We start from the raw sequence: 16853 nt of genomic DNA, 5'->3' as shown, positions 1-16853 counted from the left end.
GAGTATTTTAAATTTTATTATGGCTCCAACTCCTAAAGGTTAGTTTACCGTCAATCTCAGTGTAGAGTGACCACAACATAACGCTATATACAATAACGACTTGATATTGTTTTGAAGTTGAACCTGGTTAAGGAAAAACTCGTTTTTAAAAATTTGACACCAGAAAACTGGTTCTTCCAGAACCAATTGATTTAAATGACCCTTATCTTAACAAAAACTCTCAAATCTTGAACCTCGATGAATTGATCGATATTTGAATGACACGTTTTCTCGCCAAGTTTTTAAATACGAGTTTTTTTCCAGACTACAGGTGTAAACTGGTTAATGACAGTGCGATGATCTTCAAATAATTAACACACCATTACTCATACTGTATCAATCTAGGCTTAACTGAAAAGTTTTGACGCCTATTGAATAGCTTCCATTGTATTGAATTCAAGAGTATAAACTATACATCAATATGTTTGTAATTTATTCTTCTATTAGTTTGCCAAATTTTGTTTAGTCTCATTTTCTTGATTTGTTAATGAAGAAATCACACACAAAAATTCTGCAAAAAAAAACAACAACGTGCTGTGACTGAGTACTTTATTGCACAGAGAGATGTGGACCCGTAAACATTCATTAACAACTGAATCGTGTTCATTGTGACGTGGGAATTTGAACAGTTTAAAGGTGGGTTGTATGCTTTACTGGAACTGATGCTGTCTCCACTAGCATTAATGAGAAGGCTCGCAGTGGTCGTCCACAAAGTGCATCAACCGCAGCAAATCAAACAAATAAATTGAAGAACTTAATCGAGCTAATCGCTGGATAAAAACAATCTGAAATTCACAAAGGCTTGGAATTTCATAAAAAGAGATGGATGTATCGTTCGAGAAATTCTGGGTTATAGAAAGGTATGCGCCCGTTGGATTTCAAGAATGCTCACTTAAACGCATGATCATAATATGGAAAGAGGAAGAAGGTTTATCATCTTGAAGTCGTAGAACATCCCCCTTACAGTTCTGATTTAGATAGCTTCAAGTGACGTTTTTCCTTTTCTTAAGACTGAAAAGACATCTCGATGGGCGGGGCATATTTTGGCATTGATGGCGAGATGCAGGCGGAGGTGACTCGATCGATGATGTTGAAGTTTGCCACGTTAGTTCCTGTCGCGTCCATGTAGGAGAGTGGCGAGTAGGAATAGACAAATAGAAGTTAGATAATTTCCTCAAGACAGGAGTCGTCGGGTGCCTCTTTTACCTTGTTATAGTTGGGTTAAAGGTCCTGACAACTCGACAGTAATAATAAAATTTCTGATTTAAAGAAATAGGAAGTCGAATTTGTGGTAGATTGTTGGCACCACTAATTATAGGGATAGATTAGGTTCAGAAGATAAGTATTAATCCCCGTAAAAGCAGAAATACTTTAATATAAATCAACAGAATAGCCCCACACAATAACACATTCACACATAATTAACCAAAAGAATAATAGTACATTTTTAATGTATCAATTAATTAAAGTTAGGTTATGGGTAAGTTAATTTTCATCTGTCCATGATCGGTTTCTCAACTTATTATTATAGGTTCCTGTTTGGTATCTGTATGGTAAAGTTTGGATGTGACTGGTGGCGACCTTCCTATGACTGGTGGCGGCGCTAGGGTCACTTGTTAAGTAGTTAACATGAATATCTAGCGTCAGCTCCTGGACTAGCTTCCGATCTCGATCAATGGGTAACCAGCATTGTCTACTATAAGAAGTCGCTGGTAACCAGGCATCTTGTCTCTCAGCTGGTCGTTAATTTATCCCGTGTCTTAAATTGGCGTCCTCGTAATTGCAGCAGATTGTAAAATTAAATATGTTGGGGTCATAAAAATTTGGGGCGACGCTGTGAGCAAAATGTGTATGAGATATTTAAAATCCTGAGAAAGTTAGGATGGATTTGAAATAAATCACTACAGTTCCTCTTCGACGCGATGCAATAACTGGTGCATCTTTGGCGGCTCTATGTAGATGGAAACTGTGGCTATGCAGAAATATATAATAATAGCCGAAAAGGACATAAACTAAGCTTTGTTTTGATACCTCTGTTAGTTTCTTATATATTATAGTCTTGAAAATACAAGAGCCGACCCAAGGCTTTTCAGTAATAATAATAATATTAATAATAATAATAATAATAATATTAATAATAATAATAATAATAATAATAATAATAATAATAATAATAATAATAATAATCAACCGTGAGAGTTATAAAGATGCCGTTTTCTAAGACAATATCACGAATCATAGCTACTGTATTACCAGTCAAGACATGTCGATTTTTTGGGATGTTTTTATTCTTTCTTGCTTTGTCTTGTACTTTTTCAGATGGCGTATAACTGAAAATAATGTTTACCGGGTTTGTTTTTTTTTTTTCAGGCCAATACTGTGAAACACAAATCACCACAACTTCTACTACTCTTATAACTACGACTAACACACGTGTACCAGTGACCTCAACAACAGCCATACAAACATCCACTAAAACAACCACCTCAGCTATACCAACCACTACTAAAACAACCACCTCAGCTATACCAACCACTACTAAAACAACCACCTCAGCCATACCAACGACCACTAAAACAACCACCTCAGTTGCACCAATGACCATAAGCTCGACAACTCCAACAGCCACAGTGACGACTACTATCACAGCAAGTAAAACACAAGCAGCAGTGACAACATCAGCAATCAGCAATACTCCACCTCAGGGGAAATATTTCACAGCTTTGACTGCGTCAGCTGGCAGTAACGTTTTTGAGGTAATAATATGATTCTATATTAATATACAAAGTTCACAAATTTTACGAGACATTTTTCCGTCTATATATCATCGTCGATAATGTTGACAATCCGTTAAATTGGCGCTAAATTGAACTTCATTAATGGGCAGAAAGAGTGTATAAGTATTATAGCATTATTTTAAAAATGACGGATAGGACTAAGTGATGCTTCATCTTTTTTTCTTGCAATTTTCTATCCGCTTTCATCCAAGAGTGGTTGGTTGGGCACTTGGGTTTATATTCGATCTGGCAGAAACCCCAGACATAAACAGAAGATGCTTTGTGTGTCAATGAGGTGCTAAGGTACGGCCTTAGACTCCATTTCGACTTTTTAAGTCAGGGGTGGATGGGAGGTCGAGTCGGCGTTTACACATATTAAGTGTATGTTCATGCAAAGGAAATTGCCCATACATGTTCCACATAATATATTCCTTTCTTATCACTATCAGAGATGGACGGACCTTATATTTGGAGATATCTGTAGTGCTAAGAGGTGTTGTTCTGTCAACAAGTTACATTAGCGCCTATAATGTTGCACGTCTCGTTATGTGTTATACAAACGATAAACAATCACCAGGAGATGAAAACATATCTTGGATTTGTGCCACATAAATACAATGTCTACCTCTGCTTGTAACAGAACCTGCATGGGTAAGGGGATATCTCCATTTCATTTGACAGATTGATCGCCTGTAGCCAGTATAAGATTTCAGAGAGAGGGTGGTCAATAACAAAAACTTTTTCTGATGTAGGAACTATCTTGATCACAAAAAATAGCCCCTATTATTACCCCCAGTCTTGTCGAAAATAGTATTTGAATATACACCGGATTATAAATCTAGGGTATTGGCACCCACAACGACAACCTAACTCCATGGTCAATTCCATAAACAATTTCACTTTTTAAGTAACACTAAAAGATTTTCTTCAATTTTGATTAAAGTCATTTATGCAAAAAAATGTCATCTTCAAAATAGCACGGTATTTAACACAGATGTGTGCTAAGAAAATAGGTTCGTTGCTTTTATGAGGGAACGTCTTTTTTTGAGGCACCCCCTTTATTAAAATTAAATATTTTTATGTCTTTCAATTGAGAATGCTCTAGGGAAATGCTTCACATAACCCGGGAAGAACTTTTGAAGTTTGTGACCCACAGTATCAAAGCGGTATGATGTCGGATTGAACTTGGTGCACGTATGAAATTTGGCTTCAATTTATGTTTGTTAGGATGGGGATTGAAGACAATTTCTTCCATCGTAAAAAACTGAAAGTTAGTATTTCTTATCATTTTAATTCTTCATTCACTTTTAAGGTCCAGTTCCATTCCGACATAATACCGTGTTGATACGGTGGGCCACAAATAGATAATAAAAGGGTTTTAGGAACTTTGTGATTGTAATTGAGGTTTCCCAATAATAAGATCGTTTATTCATTTCTGCAAAGACGTCCATAAAACTCGACAGCGAAATTTTTACTGGAAACATTTTCATAATTAGTTTTCAGAGGGGACGTTAAACGTTGAGATGACGTTAAGTAAACTTTGAAGCCGTTTTGATTAAAACCACTTTAGTACAGATTGTCTTTTTCAAATGCCTCTAAGTCAGCCAATTTTAAAGATTTTTTTTCATGAAACGACCAAGAAAACGCGGAGAATTATCTACTCTTTTACACCATAGCATTGACTCAATGTCCATAAAATACGACGTGGACCATTTTCATTTATCGCTTCACTATATGACTACATCTATCGTTTGAAGTGGAGAATATAAGATTTATTGCACTTAACTTTTGTAATCATCATGCTGTGGCGATTGGGAACTCGTCCAAAACTCCAAAATGCAAGAATGCAACCTATACTAGACGACCCTCTATATCGTTACTTATCTTTGTCAGAACAGTATGAATTTAAAGTGGTGGTGTTGTTCTTGTGTGTTTGTGTATGTGTGTGTGTATGTGTGTGTGTGTGTGTGTGTGTGTTATTGGGAGGGTATGTGGTCTGACTTACACACAAAAATGATTTCGCTTGAACCTGATTTACTGTCGGAATATTTCCCTTTACTGGCTCACTGTTAAACCAGCGATTGATGCCTGGTTGCTAATTCTGAATTAGATCTGGTAAAAGATAACCTGAAATGAGTCAAACAGGGCAGATCTCATTCAAAATGTGACACCCAGAATAACACAGTAATTGGAAGACCCGATTATTCAATGTTATTACAGCCCTTACTCATGGGGAAAACACTTTTTCTAAAAAATTAGGTTTGTGATCATAATTTTCTTCACCATATCACTGCATAGATATAAAAATGAATTATTGGCCTTGATCGGGCTTGCGAATCTAAAAGAATTTTCTTCTTTTGTTTTTAGATCCTAAGACAAAAAAAATATCTTATTTTCACTATTCGGATTCGAACTCCTGTCTTATCATTCCTGAGACTTTTGGTTTTTGTCCGAAATAATTCATGCCTCTAACCCAGTTCCAAAATGTCCAACAATTGTTCCGCCCTTATCGGTACTCTATGTCTATATCGTAGTTTGTCAGAGATCAGGAGACACACTGGTACCAACTTCACATTTATCTATATTGCCACTCCAAACACTTTCCATTTCAATTTGCTTTGATGATACTGTGTCTACGATAACCAATAAGCACGGCCTCTTGACATTTAGATCAAGCGTTGTCAGATTTGTTGCATTGATTGTCAAACTATGACCCAGAATAACACACAAAACTCGCCTCGACTGGGGTATGGATTAATATTAAAAACACAAGACATTCCCAGCCAATATTTTTATAAACTGATTGGTGCTGTTATTGATTCTATTGAGGTCGTTGGGCTTGTAATTGTGCTCTTCAATCCACAGAAATGAAGTCATTCCTATGCAGATGTTTATTCCACTTGTTCTGTTGTGATGTATTGGTGTATTGAGGGAGAAGGGGTCTTCTGAGGTCTCACAAAGTTTGTTGCAGTTGGAAAGTAGGAATCTCATAGGGAGTTTGTTGGGGGTTGAACCAGGTGTTGGTTGAGTGAGACATGCTGAGTTCGTATGCGGAAAATTGCAGTTGGTCTTTTCTTTGAAAGTTTTCTAAAATATATATTTTTTTAATTGTTAAAATCTGTGTTCGAATAGTCATCAAAATATGAAAGCTCAACCGATATTTGGAGCAATCTGGCAATTTCACGGCAGTCCAGACACCCTATCAGAATACTCCCCTTGGGGTGTCAAATTAATCGGAATAGACGTGCACTTATTTGCAGGTCTGATAACCAATTTCCTTAAGGGCTGATTGTTGTAATGGAAATTTCAAAAAATGACCCAAAATATTATTCATTACAACAATGTTAAACTTTACCCATACGTAGGTTCGGATGTGTCACAAAGTGAGGTACAGACAAAAGTACTGACCTACGTGACGATCCCAAAGCTAGAGTATAGCGGCTATTTACCCAAGGCTGAGACATTTAAAGGGCTTCCACACAACACATGCAAAGGCACAGTACAAGACAATTGAATTAGAATTTTATAACTGTGTATTACTATTCTAAAGAACAAGAATTAGAAAGAAAAATAGCCAAATGATATGGGTGACAGAGGATAAGTAAATATTAAAAATGATGATGCATGGTGGCGATGGTGCACGTAATAATCTAATGGTTGGGGCCCCTTACCTTACTTAATAATATGAAGACACGCAATGAATGATGAATGAGGATGATGATGACGATGGCAGTCTCGATCACATTATTGGAGTCATTCAAGATTTTTGATGTAGGAGTCCATTATAACATAATTTTAAGTTTGTCTTCATGGCAACGCTCTGTTTCCGTCACAAGTTCTCTTTAGTTGATAAACTTGTTATTTTCACTATTTCATGTCAAGTCCAGGCATGTAAGGTTTTGTTTATCGTATTGTTCTTCAACCAATTAGGGACGCAAAATGTTTTCTCATTTCACGTTGTCTTCAATCATGATAACATACAAATCTCACTTGTATAAAGTCTGGATTTATAGCCGGGGCTAACCGACTCTATTCTGTATAGAACGAGATACATGATTACTAAAATAATCCTAAATTCACACCTATTCCCGTGCCATACTTATAAACAAGCGAGAATTATCTTAGCACAGCATATCAATCTGTAGATTGACCATTACTCTTATTAATTCTCTCAAAATTAATATTTCAATTATTATTTACGACAATGATTATGAATGTGTAAACAACTTTTATATCTTTCACCAATTATTACATCTGTTATCCTTTTACCTCAAAGCACGATTATTATGTATATATTATGAACAATAATACTCTGTTATCATGCACATGAAAATTCACTGATGATAATTTCACATCATAAATACAACCATCTTATTGAATAAACTATAATTAAAACCACAATAAATCACTATAGACACACCATAGATAGAGTCGTCAAATGAAAGAAATTTCATTGACGTTTGATATTCAATGTCATTATTAATTCCGAAGCCAAGGCGATTTTTACTAAATAGGTATGACTTGTGAGACTTATAGAGAATCTAACATGTCTCTTGCTCAGGCTATCGTGATGGGAGAAAACCCTCCTCTATATACGTATTAAAACTACGTCTACCCAACCCATGTCATAGGCAGTAACTTAACGTAACTCATGGTCAGTCAAGAAATGATCTATTATTGAGTCGATCCTCAAAAGTATAAGGTTTTCCCAAAAAATCAGGATAACGAAATACCCGGTGTTCGGGACTTCTTAGAAAACTTCCTTACTCTGAAGTTAAGGGATTAGTCTTCCTTCAGCGCTATCTCACCTGACGTTGCCACTCTAACCTTAATGCAGTGTAGGTGACAGTCTATCTAATAGTCATCGAGGATGCTTTTCAAACGAAAAGCAGCAATTACAGACTTAAGGCGGATAAACATAAAAACCAAATGTAACAGCAAGAAACAAGCATCGTAACCCAAATAACATGCGTTTTGTGACAGGATGTCAGACCAGCATATAATATATGTACTCGTCGATCGGAATAGATCATTCCCTTAAAACACAACATGATAACTTTAAAATTAGCATTCTAAAATTAGTTCTACCGGAAGTCATGCCACGTTATTAGGACCCATTTCCATCACACACCCTTGCAATGGTTTTTGTTTCAGATATTTGAGTCTAATAATATGTGTGTGACTTTTATAGGATCCTAATCTCTCGGAGGTATGGCTCTGGCTCTGACCTCTAATTTGGTAACGGACTGGACATCCAATGGAGCAGACAGAACAAACGACTGTTTTTTTCCATCGATAAAAATACCCCCAAAATAACTTCAAAAAATTTAAGTCGAAGCCACTCCCCTTAACTTTTTCGAGAGGGCACGATCAAGCTTGTGTATATCTAATGGCCCAGTGGGTTGATTACCTAGCTGACTCAATACCTTGATTCATGGAAACTCCAGCTCCATTAGAAAATGGCTTAAAACAATAATGTTAATAAATCAAAGAAGAATATGTCGGAAAACGAATAAAGAGGGCTGTACTATTTGTAATATATATTTTGTTCTTCGTTTTTATTAGGGCTCAGATTCCGACGACGACAGTGACGTGGATTGTTTAATCGCTGGCTTAACTGTCGGATTTCTCTTTCTACTGGCCATTATCGTGGCTGTTTTTTACTACGTTATTAGGGAAAAGAAAAAAAGGTGAGTAGAAATATAATTGTATATGATTTGTAAATTCGCCCAGGGGAATTGACGTGGTTGGTACCATATTCAGCAAGATATGAGATATACCCACGCTGTGTGGCCTCCTGTGGAAGTCACCTCTACTGAGCACTGCGTCTGAAGCTTGGTAAGGACTAATTTAGCTTTCCTTTGAAATAAGCCCCATTGAGAGACTTCAACACGGAGATAAACAAAGGAATTCGTTTTTTATCATATTAATTGACAATTGGAGAGTCGCAAAGTTAGTTCTTCTTTTTCTCAACCCTCTATGTAATGCGTGTTGTCAAGTTAGTACAAATGTACTTATCAAGGATTAATAAAGGTAAAAACAAAAAAATAAGTGACTCTCTAAATAACAAACGATGAAAATGAGAAATAATTTTAGTTTTGAAACTATATAAGAAAAATAAGGATCAAATGAGTCAAAATTGTTTTAAAATTCTCAAAACTGCCCCTCAGTCTGGGTGTCGTATTTGATTGTCTAAATTTTCGGCACCTATTTGGATGGATTTCCAGGTATTATGTCCTCGGGCTGGAGCTCTCAAAGCAGTTGATGATGTGCCACGTATACGAATCACAGCCTGTTAGTGACTTCCAGAGATAGGTTGTACAAGGAGTAGAAAAGTGACAGCGCTATAGGGACTCCGTCTAACAGGTTAACTGTTAACAATGAGTTATTGATTCCATATGCATACTGATCTGTTGTTTTGTGTTATTCCCCTCTTGATGTGAGGCCTGGATTATGATGATGTGGAGACATCGAAGGTCTTTTATGGAGTGATTCGGCCTTTAATTTCCAGGTAATTGTATTTGGACCAACCACACAATTTTCTCCACAATACGTTTTGACGAACTGGCGTTCGAATAAGGAAGACGAAGAACGGAGGAAGGAAGATAGAGAGAAGAGAGAGAGGGGAAGAGCGTGAGAGAGAGAGAGAAATATAGAACAAACAAAGGAAAAGGAAAGGAGAGTAAATAATGCTCAATGCCGATTAGATTAATTTTCAATGGGAATGAATGGGCCAAGATCGTGCCAGTCTTCTTGTTGTTGCTGTTCTTCTTCTTCTTCTTGTTGCTGCTGTTGTTGTTGTTCTTCTTCTTCTTCTTCTTCTTCTTCTTCTTCTTCTTCTTCTTCTTCTTCTTCTTCTTCTTCTTCTTCTTCTTCTTCTTCTTCTTCTTCTTCTTCTCTTCTTCTTCTTCATTTTCTTCTTCTTCTTCTTCTTCTTCTTCTTCTTCTTCTTCTTCTTCTTCTTCTTCTTCTTCTTCTTCTCTTCTTCTTCTTCTTCTTCTTCTTCTTCTTCTTCTTCTTCTTCTTCTTCTTCTTCTTTTATTATTATTATTATTATTATTATTTTATTTTTTTATTATTATTTTTTATTTTCATTATTATTCTCTTCTCTCTCATCCCTTCTTTCCCTCTCCTTCTCTCCTTCTCTCTCTCTCTTCTCTCTCCATCTGCATCTCTTCTCTTTCTTCTTCTTCTCTTTCTCTTTCTCTTTTCTTCTTCTTCTTCTTCTTCTTCTTCTTCTTCTTCTTCTTCTTCTTCCTACTACGACTAAATTTAATATTGCATACCACTTATCAGGTCACAAGTCACACCTGACGACAAGCCACCGATTGACGTAGAGCAAGTTGCAACGCCTCATCAAAGAAGCAAATATGCTTGTGACATCTTAGAGTGCGAGTAAGTAGAACTAAGAATGTATTGTTGTTGCTTATGTTGATGCTGCTGTCGTTATTGTTGTTATTTTTGAAGTTGTTGTTTTTTTTGTTGTTTTTGTTGTTGTTGTTGATGTTGAGAACATGCTTCGAATGTGTGCAGAGAAGTCGCATGTTTCAATACCAGCTGCAAGGAACATAATCCAGAATACGAAACAAAGAAGGTAGTCATTTAGAACCATATGGCCTCTAGGACTTAGCTCATCCCGGTTTCTGTGTAACGGTTAATGGAACGTTTGATTACTTGCTACCATTAGATATGGCTCCAGTCCATCAGCTAGATCTAACAGACCAAAAACAAAATGAACCCCCGCCCCCCCCCCCAAAAAAAAAAAAAAAAATAAATAAAATAAAAAAAAACCCCAAAAAAGTAACAAAACAAAAACAAACAAAAAAACAACCAACAAAGCATGACCTATATATAGAGGTATATCCATTAAAAGTGCTCAAAGAGCATTACAAGGGGTCCTTGGCCAACAGCAACGCTTAACATGAGAGACGAGGCATGACGCCTGTTAGGCGATATTATAATTTTATTTTCAGACAGAGACAACGCGGTTCACGGCCATGTCCTCATTCAACACATGAGTTCGGGAAGAGAATGGGAGCAAAGAGCCATTTTTAAGGACTCAACTATGCACCGCTCAGAACGGGACTCGAAATCAAGACCTTCCTATCCGAAGGCGAGTGTCATCCCACTAGACCACATAGCAAAATGCTTTTCCTTAGGACAAGCTGTCGAGTGTCTTATATCTGACCGTTGGTTTGAAGTGTGAACTCTAAATTGGGTTGTGTTGAGAGTCTAAGATCTCACTACACAGCGACACACAACAAATGCACACACACATACACACACACACACACACACACACACACACACACACAACACAAATACACATTCTTACATTAATAGCAATAGGATCTCCAATTTAGAAAGGCAGGTAATCATAGATTGAAAAAAAAATGAGTAAATTGGCCATTAAAGTAAGCCGCCTTAAAAAGTCTTTGAAAGCATATTATAAATACAGAGAGAGACTGAGAGATAGATAGATAGATAGATAGATAGATAGATAGGGAGAGAAAGAGAGAGAGAGAGAGAGAGAGAGAGAGAGAATGGGGGGGGGGCGAGAGAGTTTGAACAGTTTAGATATACATCTCAAATCCTGATAATTTCAGATTTTGGTCTCCCCGAAAAGGACTGGCCTTGCGTTTATATGAGTAGTTGCACTCGTATTTGCAGTCATGCTTGTTTGTCTTTTGTTTTTTGTTTGTTTGTTTTTTTTTTGTTTGTCTGTTTTTTTTTTGTTTTTTTTTTGTTGTTTATCTCGCTCTAAAACGAGTATGCTTAAATCATTTTATCTCTCCGTCTAGGTTAACGGAGACACAGCAATCAAGTGAAAAGATAACGGCATCATTGAACGACTGGTAAATGGAGTGAGTGACCTCTATTGACGAAGAAACAAGTCAGCTGAGTGACGTCATTTTCGTTCGATCTATAAGATTCTTTGCCAACATTATTCTGAATCAATACAGGAATGTTAAAGATATATATATATATATATATATATATATATATATATATATATATATATATATATATATATATATATATATAGTCAAATAATTGATAACTTCTTACTAAATTCTATAAAGCAGACTATTTATAATTCAGAAAAGTGAGTGGAGCAGGCACCTATGTTGGTAACAACAAGATATGAAGTGAGTAGAAAAGTGCCAGAAGACAATAGAGAATAAATTTTTTTCGCGGCGGTGGTGGGGTTTGAACCTGCGACCTTATTGGTACGACAACTCCGCCTGGCAGGTGAGAGCGCGGCTCTACCGTGTGAGCTATCCACGAACACAAAAATATTCGTATCAAACCCAAGTCATTTCTAGATCCCTCTCTCACCCACTTCTGGAGACCGCCGATTCGAATAAAAATTTTTATTCTCTATTGTCTTCTGGCACTTTTCTACTCACTTCATATCTTGTTGTTACCAACATAAGTGCCTGCTCCACTCACTTTTCTGAATTAAAAATTCACCCCATACACCGGAGCATACTCAATGTCTCAATCGTTTCTATGTTATATGTTTGTGTTGAGAATATTGGCTATTAAGCTTCACTGCTGGTCAAAATTACTTCGCGATGGTGGTGTGCGAACGAATCGGCGGTCTCCAGAAGTGGGTGAGAGAGGGATCTAGAAATGACTTGGGTTTGATACGAATATTTTTGTGTTCGTGGATAGCTCACACGGTAGAGCCACGCTCTCATCTGCCAGGCGGAGTTGTCGTACCAATAAGGTCGCAGGTTTAAACCCCACCACCGCCGCGAAAAATGTTTATTCTCTATTGTCTTCTGGCACTTTTCTACTCACTTCATATCTTGTTATAAATCAGACTATAAACTTTTAAGGTTAGACATAGTTTAGTGCGTTTGCACGTTGTATCCGGCTGACGGATGTTTTTTAAAGCTAAACGCATATTATACATAACTGCTACTTTGTATCGATTGTACACATTTACGGATTTAGTCTGGAATAAGAAAATATGAAAATTCAATTTATGCTCAAATCTACACCTTTAAGATTGCAGATCGTTTCATGTCTTTGAGGGCTTTAAGTTCGTCTCTCACATTCAGTTATATCTAGAGTTTAGAGGATGTATATTATATTAATCTTAATATGAAATAACCCAAAAGCCCAGGTGTACACTGACCACATACTTGTTATATTTTGGTCAGATTCTTCGTATTTATTTCAAATATGGATTGAATTCATGTGATATTTCAAGTACGTGATAGGTCTTTTGGAAAATATCGGGTTAGGATGATATCGATAAACGTAGATAATATCGATAAATATTTGAAATATATTATTCTTGTCAGCTAGAAACAAACGTGAAAATATGACTTTCGGTGAAATTTGTCTGTTTGGTACATTTCATCTATTTTGGGTTGGTTTTTTAAATGTAATTTCTTTTTAGCTCTGCTACGAGAGTTTTGAAGATTTGTTGTTTTTTTTCATTTGTTTTAAGAACGGCGCTTGCAACACATTCAGGGCATGTCGGCTCCGTAAAAAGGAAGAAAATGGGATAGTAAAAAGTTCTTGAATTCTCACTTTCGATGTACTTCATTTGAGATCACCTAAAAGTCTCATCCATTCACAAGCACAGGGGAATACACTCAAATGTTCACAAATCACATATAATATGTAAACAAAACATAATACAGTGCATGACAGAGAGATGATTTACAAGTTTAAAAAATTGCATCTCCCAAAACTAACAATTTCCCTCTCAGCTAGGGTATCTGGCCAGGGCGAGGACAAAACCAAGAAATCTCAGTCCAAGACAAAAACAAAAGCATGTTGGGCATGTTTGTAATAGTAATTAGTTTAGTAAATAATGAATTTATATAGCGCCTAAACATCCACGTTAATCGTGCTCTGCGGCGCTTTACATAATAAAAATAAAAATTTTAAAAACAACAAAATTGAAAATCACGACACTACATGATACATAATAAGCATGCATACAAAAACAAAATCTAAGCAGCATCCATTTCATTAAAAATAAGTCTCACGGAACAACTCAGTCTTCAGATATTTCATGAAAGATGAAAAATTTTCACAGGACTTTGTCCGACGACTAAGTGCGTTCCATAGGCGTGGAGCTATGAATGAAAAGGCTTTTTCACCGAAAGTGGATTTTGAGGTGGTAACTTTTAGAAGTTGGGACTGAGATGATCTTAAATTTCGAGTGGGTTCATATTTTTTAATCAGTTCCTGCAAATCCATCCAGACATCTAAAAACATAGCACAATATCTTAAATTCTATCCTATACTTCACAGGAAACCAGTGCAATTCCTGGAGAACTGATGTTATCTCATGTAGTTCCATATCTGAAGCAGACGTCGGAGGTCATCTTCCGCCAAGCTGATCTATCTCTTGCCAATTCTATTAAAGCAGCGCCACCTTTCTCAGCTTCATCTGTCCAAGTTCTTATCCCTTTCAAATACGTTATTCTTTGTCTTCCTCTTATTCTTTTTCCATTCATCTTTCCAGTCAAGGCGAGTACTTCCAAACCAGGGTGGCGGATAATGTGTCCTAAAAATTCCATTTGGCGTTTGATGATTTTTGTTATCAGTGATCTTTTTCTGTTTGCCATTTCTAAAATTTCTTCATTTCTTTTCCTTTCCATCCATGACACCCTCATCATTCTTATGTAAAACCACATTTCCACTGCCTCCAGTCTTTTAACCATGGTCTTGTTTATGGTCCAGCTCTCACAACCATATAGCAGCACAGACAGTACATAGCAATCCAGGACTTTGATTTTTGTTTTCATGCTAATATTCCTGTTTTTCATAATTGTATGCAGCTGGTTGAATGCATTCTTCGCCATACCTATTCTTTTCTTTATTTCACAATCTGATTTTCCATTGGATGTTACATTGAAGCCTAAATATTTGAAACATTCAACTTGTTGTATTGTTTGTCCTCTGCTTGTTATTACACAGGCTGGTGGGTTATTATTTTTAGATACCGTCATACATTCTGTTTTAGATATATTCAGTTCCAGTCCCATATTTTCACTACTCCTGACTACAACATCCAGTAATTCTTGTAGTTCATGTTCAGATTCTGCCAGTAGAACCGTATCATCTGCATACCTCAGATTTGTTACATTCTTTCCTCCAATACACACCCCCTTCTTATGTTCGATATCTCTTAATATCATTTCACTATAGAGGTTGAATAAATCTGGAGACAAAACACACCCCTGCCTAACTCCCTCTCTAATAGGTGTAAAACTGCTTAGCTCGTTGTCAACACGCATTGCTGCTTCTTGTTCCCAGTACAAATTCCGTAATATTCTGATGTTATATGATCTCTTTTTTTCGTTAATTTTATAAGTCTAGCCGCTTTATTTTGAATTTTTTTGTAGTTTATGAATTAATCTACTTTGACAGCCAATGAGAAGGGCATTGCAATAATCTAATCTGCTAGTAATAAACGAATTAACAAGCATCTTTGTAATATCTTCATCAATATAATGTTGACTCTTCCAATGTTTCTAATTAATGTGATAGTTACAACATTGGCATATGGTTTAAACATGATCTTCCATGGATAACCCGTGATCTAAATACACCCCAAGAGTTCTCACACAAGAACTAAGTTTAATAGCATTTTCACCCACTAGTATCTCATTTATAGATATCTTTGAGAGTTGATACCTATTTCCAAAAATTATCATTTCCGTCTTGTCATCATTAAATTTAAGTTTGTTTAGTTCCATCCAATCCTTTATGTTAGCAATGCAATTTTCCATAACAGATACTTATGATAGCTCTGAATCATTATTGAGTTTTGTATAGAGCTGAGTGTCATCAACATACAAATGAAAATCAATGGGAAAAGTGGATAATATATGAGAAAGGGGAGCAGTATACATTGTAAAAAGGAGGAAGCCGAGAATAGATCCCTGAGGCACTCCACACGTTAATATGGATGGAGTTGATACATGGTTTTCTATGATTACCGACTGAGTTCTTTCAAACAAATATTCCTTTAACCAGTCCAAAGCTGTGCCACTGATATGAAATTGATCCCGTAGTCTAGTCAAAAGTAAATTTTGATCGATAGTGTCGAATGCCGCACTTAAATCTAGTAAAACAAGCATCGCACACTTTTATTATCTATATCATTTACAATATCATAAAAAACTTTAAGTAATGCCGTTTCCGTGCTATGTGAGGCTTTGTAGGCAGATTGCAATTTAACATTTAGGCATTCGTATCTAGATGGTTAATAATACGAGCAGCAACGACATTTTCGATTAATTTTGAAATGAAATTAATTTAAATTTTACACAGTCGAAAATTATTTAACTCATTGCAGTCAAGATTTGCTTTTTTCTTCAGGGGTCAAACCAAGGCATGTTTCAGCATATTAGGAAAATCGCGCAACCCTAGGATTGTCATTTACGATAGATGCAATTGCTGGAGCAAGATAATTTGAACATGATTTTATGAGCCAAGTTGGTGTTTTATCTAGCGGTCATGATTTATTAGGCATATCTGACAAAATATTTTTAACTTCCTCTATTGTTACGGGTTCAAACGACGTTAACATTTTATAACGGACTTAGTTGGTCGTGTCGTGCAGGTAAGTGTTGTGTCCTCCTGTAGTGTCTCTTCCGTTGATGTTGATCTTCCAGGCGATGTCACGTGCCTTGTCATTGTTGTTGTGTTCATTGGTGAAGTCATGCTTGTTGTTTCAACTCGTGATGTCGTGCTGGGATGTAGATTTGTGGGGCTATCGTTGTCTAGTTCCTGTCGGATGATGGAAATTTTCTCAGTGAAAAAGGTGCTGAATTTGTCACAGAGTTCTTTTGTAGATGTATTTGTAGGTAGATTATTTGTATTCGATGGTGTGATCATTTCTTTGACAGTATTATAAAGCTTTTTCGAGTCAAGTTTGCTTTTTATCAGAGTGTCCTTCACATATTGCCGCCGCTTTGTACTGACTAAATTAGTTGATTGGTATAATTTTTGGCTTTTTTATAAATTTGTTTGTGAACTTCAAGTCCAGCCTTACGCCAA

The 16853-nt window shown here is 36.3% G+C and overlaps 1 protein-coding gene across 1 annotated transcript in view; it reads left to right on the top strand.

Moving 5' to 3' along the window:
- The window catches only part of LOC144974105 (uncharacterized), a 32173-nt gene extending 20399 nt beyond the window's left edge, over positions 1-11774 (top strand). Inside the window, exons 7-10 of the mRNA XM_078917003.1 lie at positions 2410-2795; positions 8382-8506; positions 10113-10211; positions 11618-11774. Coding sequence (XP_078773129.1) covers positions 2410-2795; positions 8382-8506; positions 10113-10211; positions 11618-11675 — 668 coding nt within the window. The 3' untranslated portion in view covers positions 11676-11774. The remainder of the gene's footprint in view (positions 1-2409; positions 2796-8381; positions 8507-10112; positions 10212-11617) is intronic.
- The last annotated feature ends 5079 nt before the right edge of the window (positions 11775-16853 follow it).

This window comes from Berghia stephanieae, chromosome 5, assembly GCF_034508935.2.
Source record: "Berghia stephanieae isolate SIO BIC M18660-M18661 chromosome 5, UCSD_Bste_1.3, whole genome shotgun sequence".
NCBI lineage: Eukaryota > Metazoa > Mollusca > Gastropoda > Nudibranchia > Aeolidiidae > Berghia > Berghia stephanieae.
Note: the sequence above shows the minus strand (reverse complement) of the source record. Positions and strands in the feature narration are given on the sequence as shown.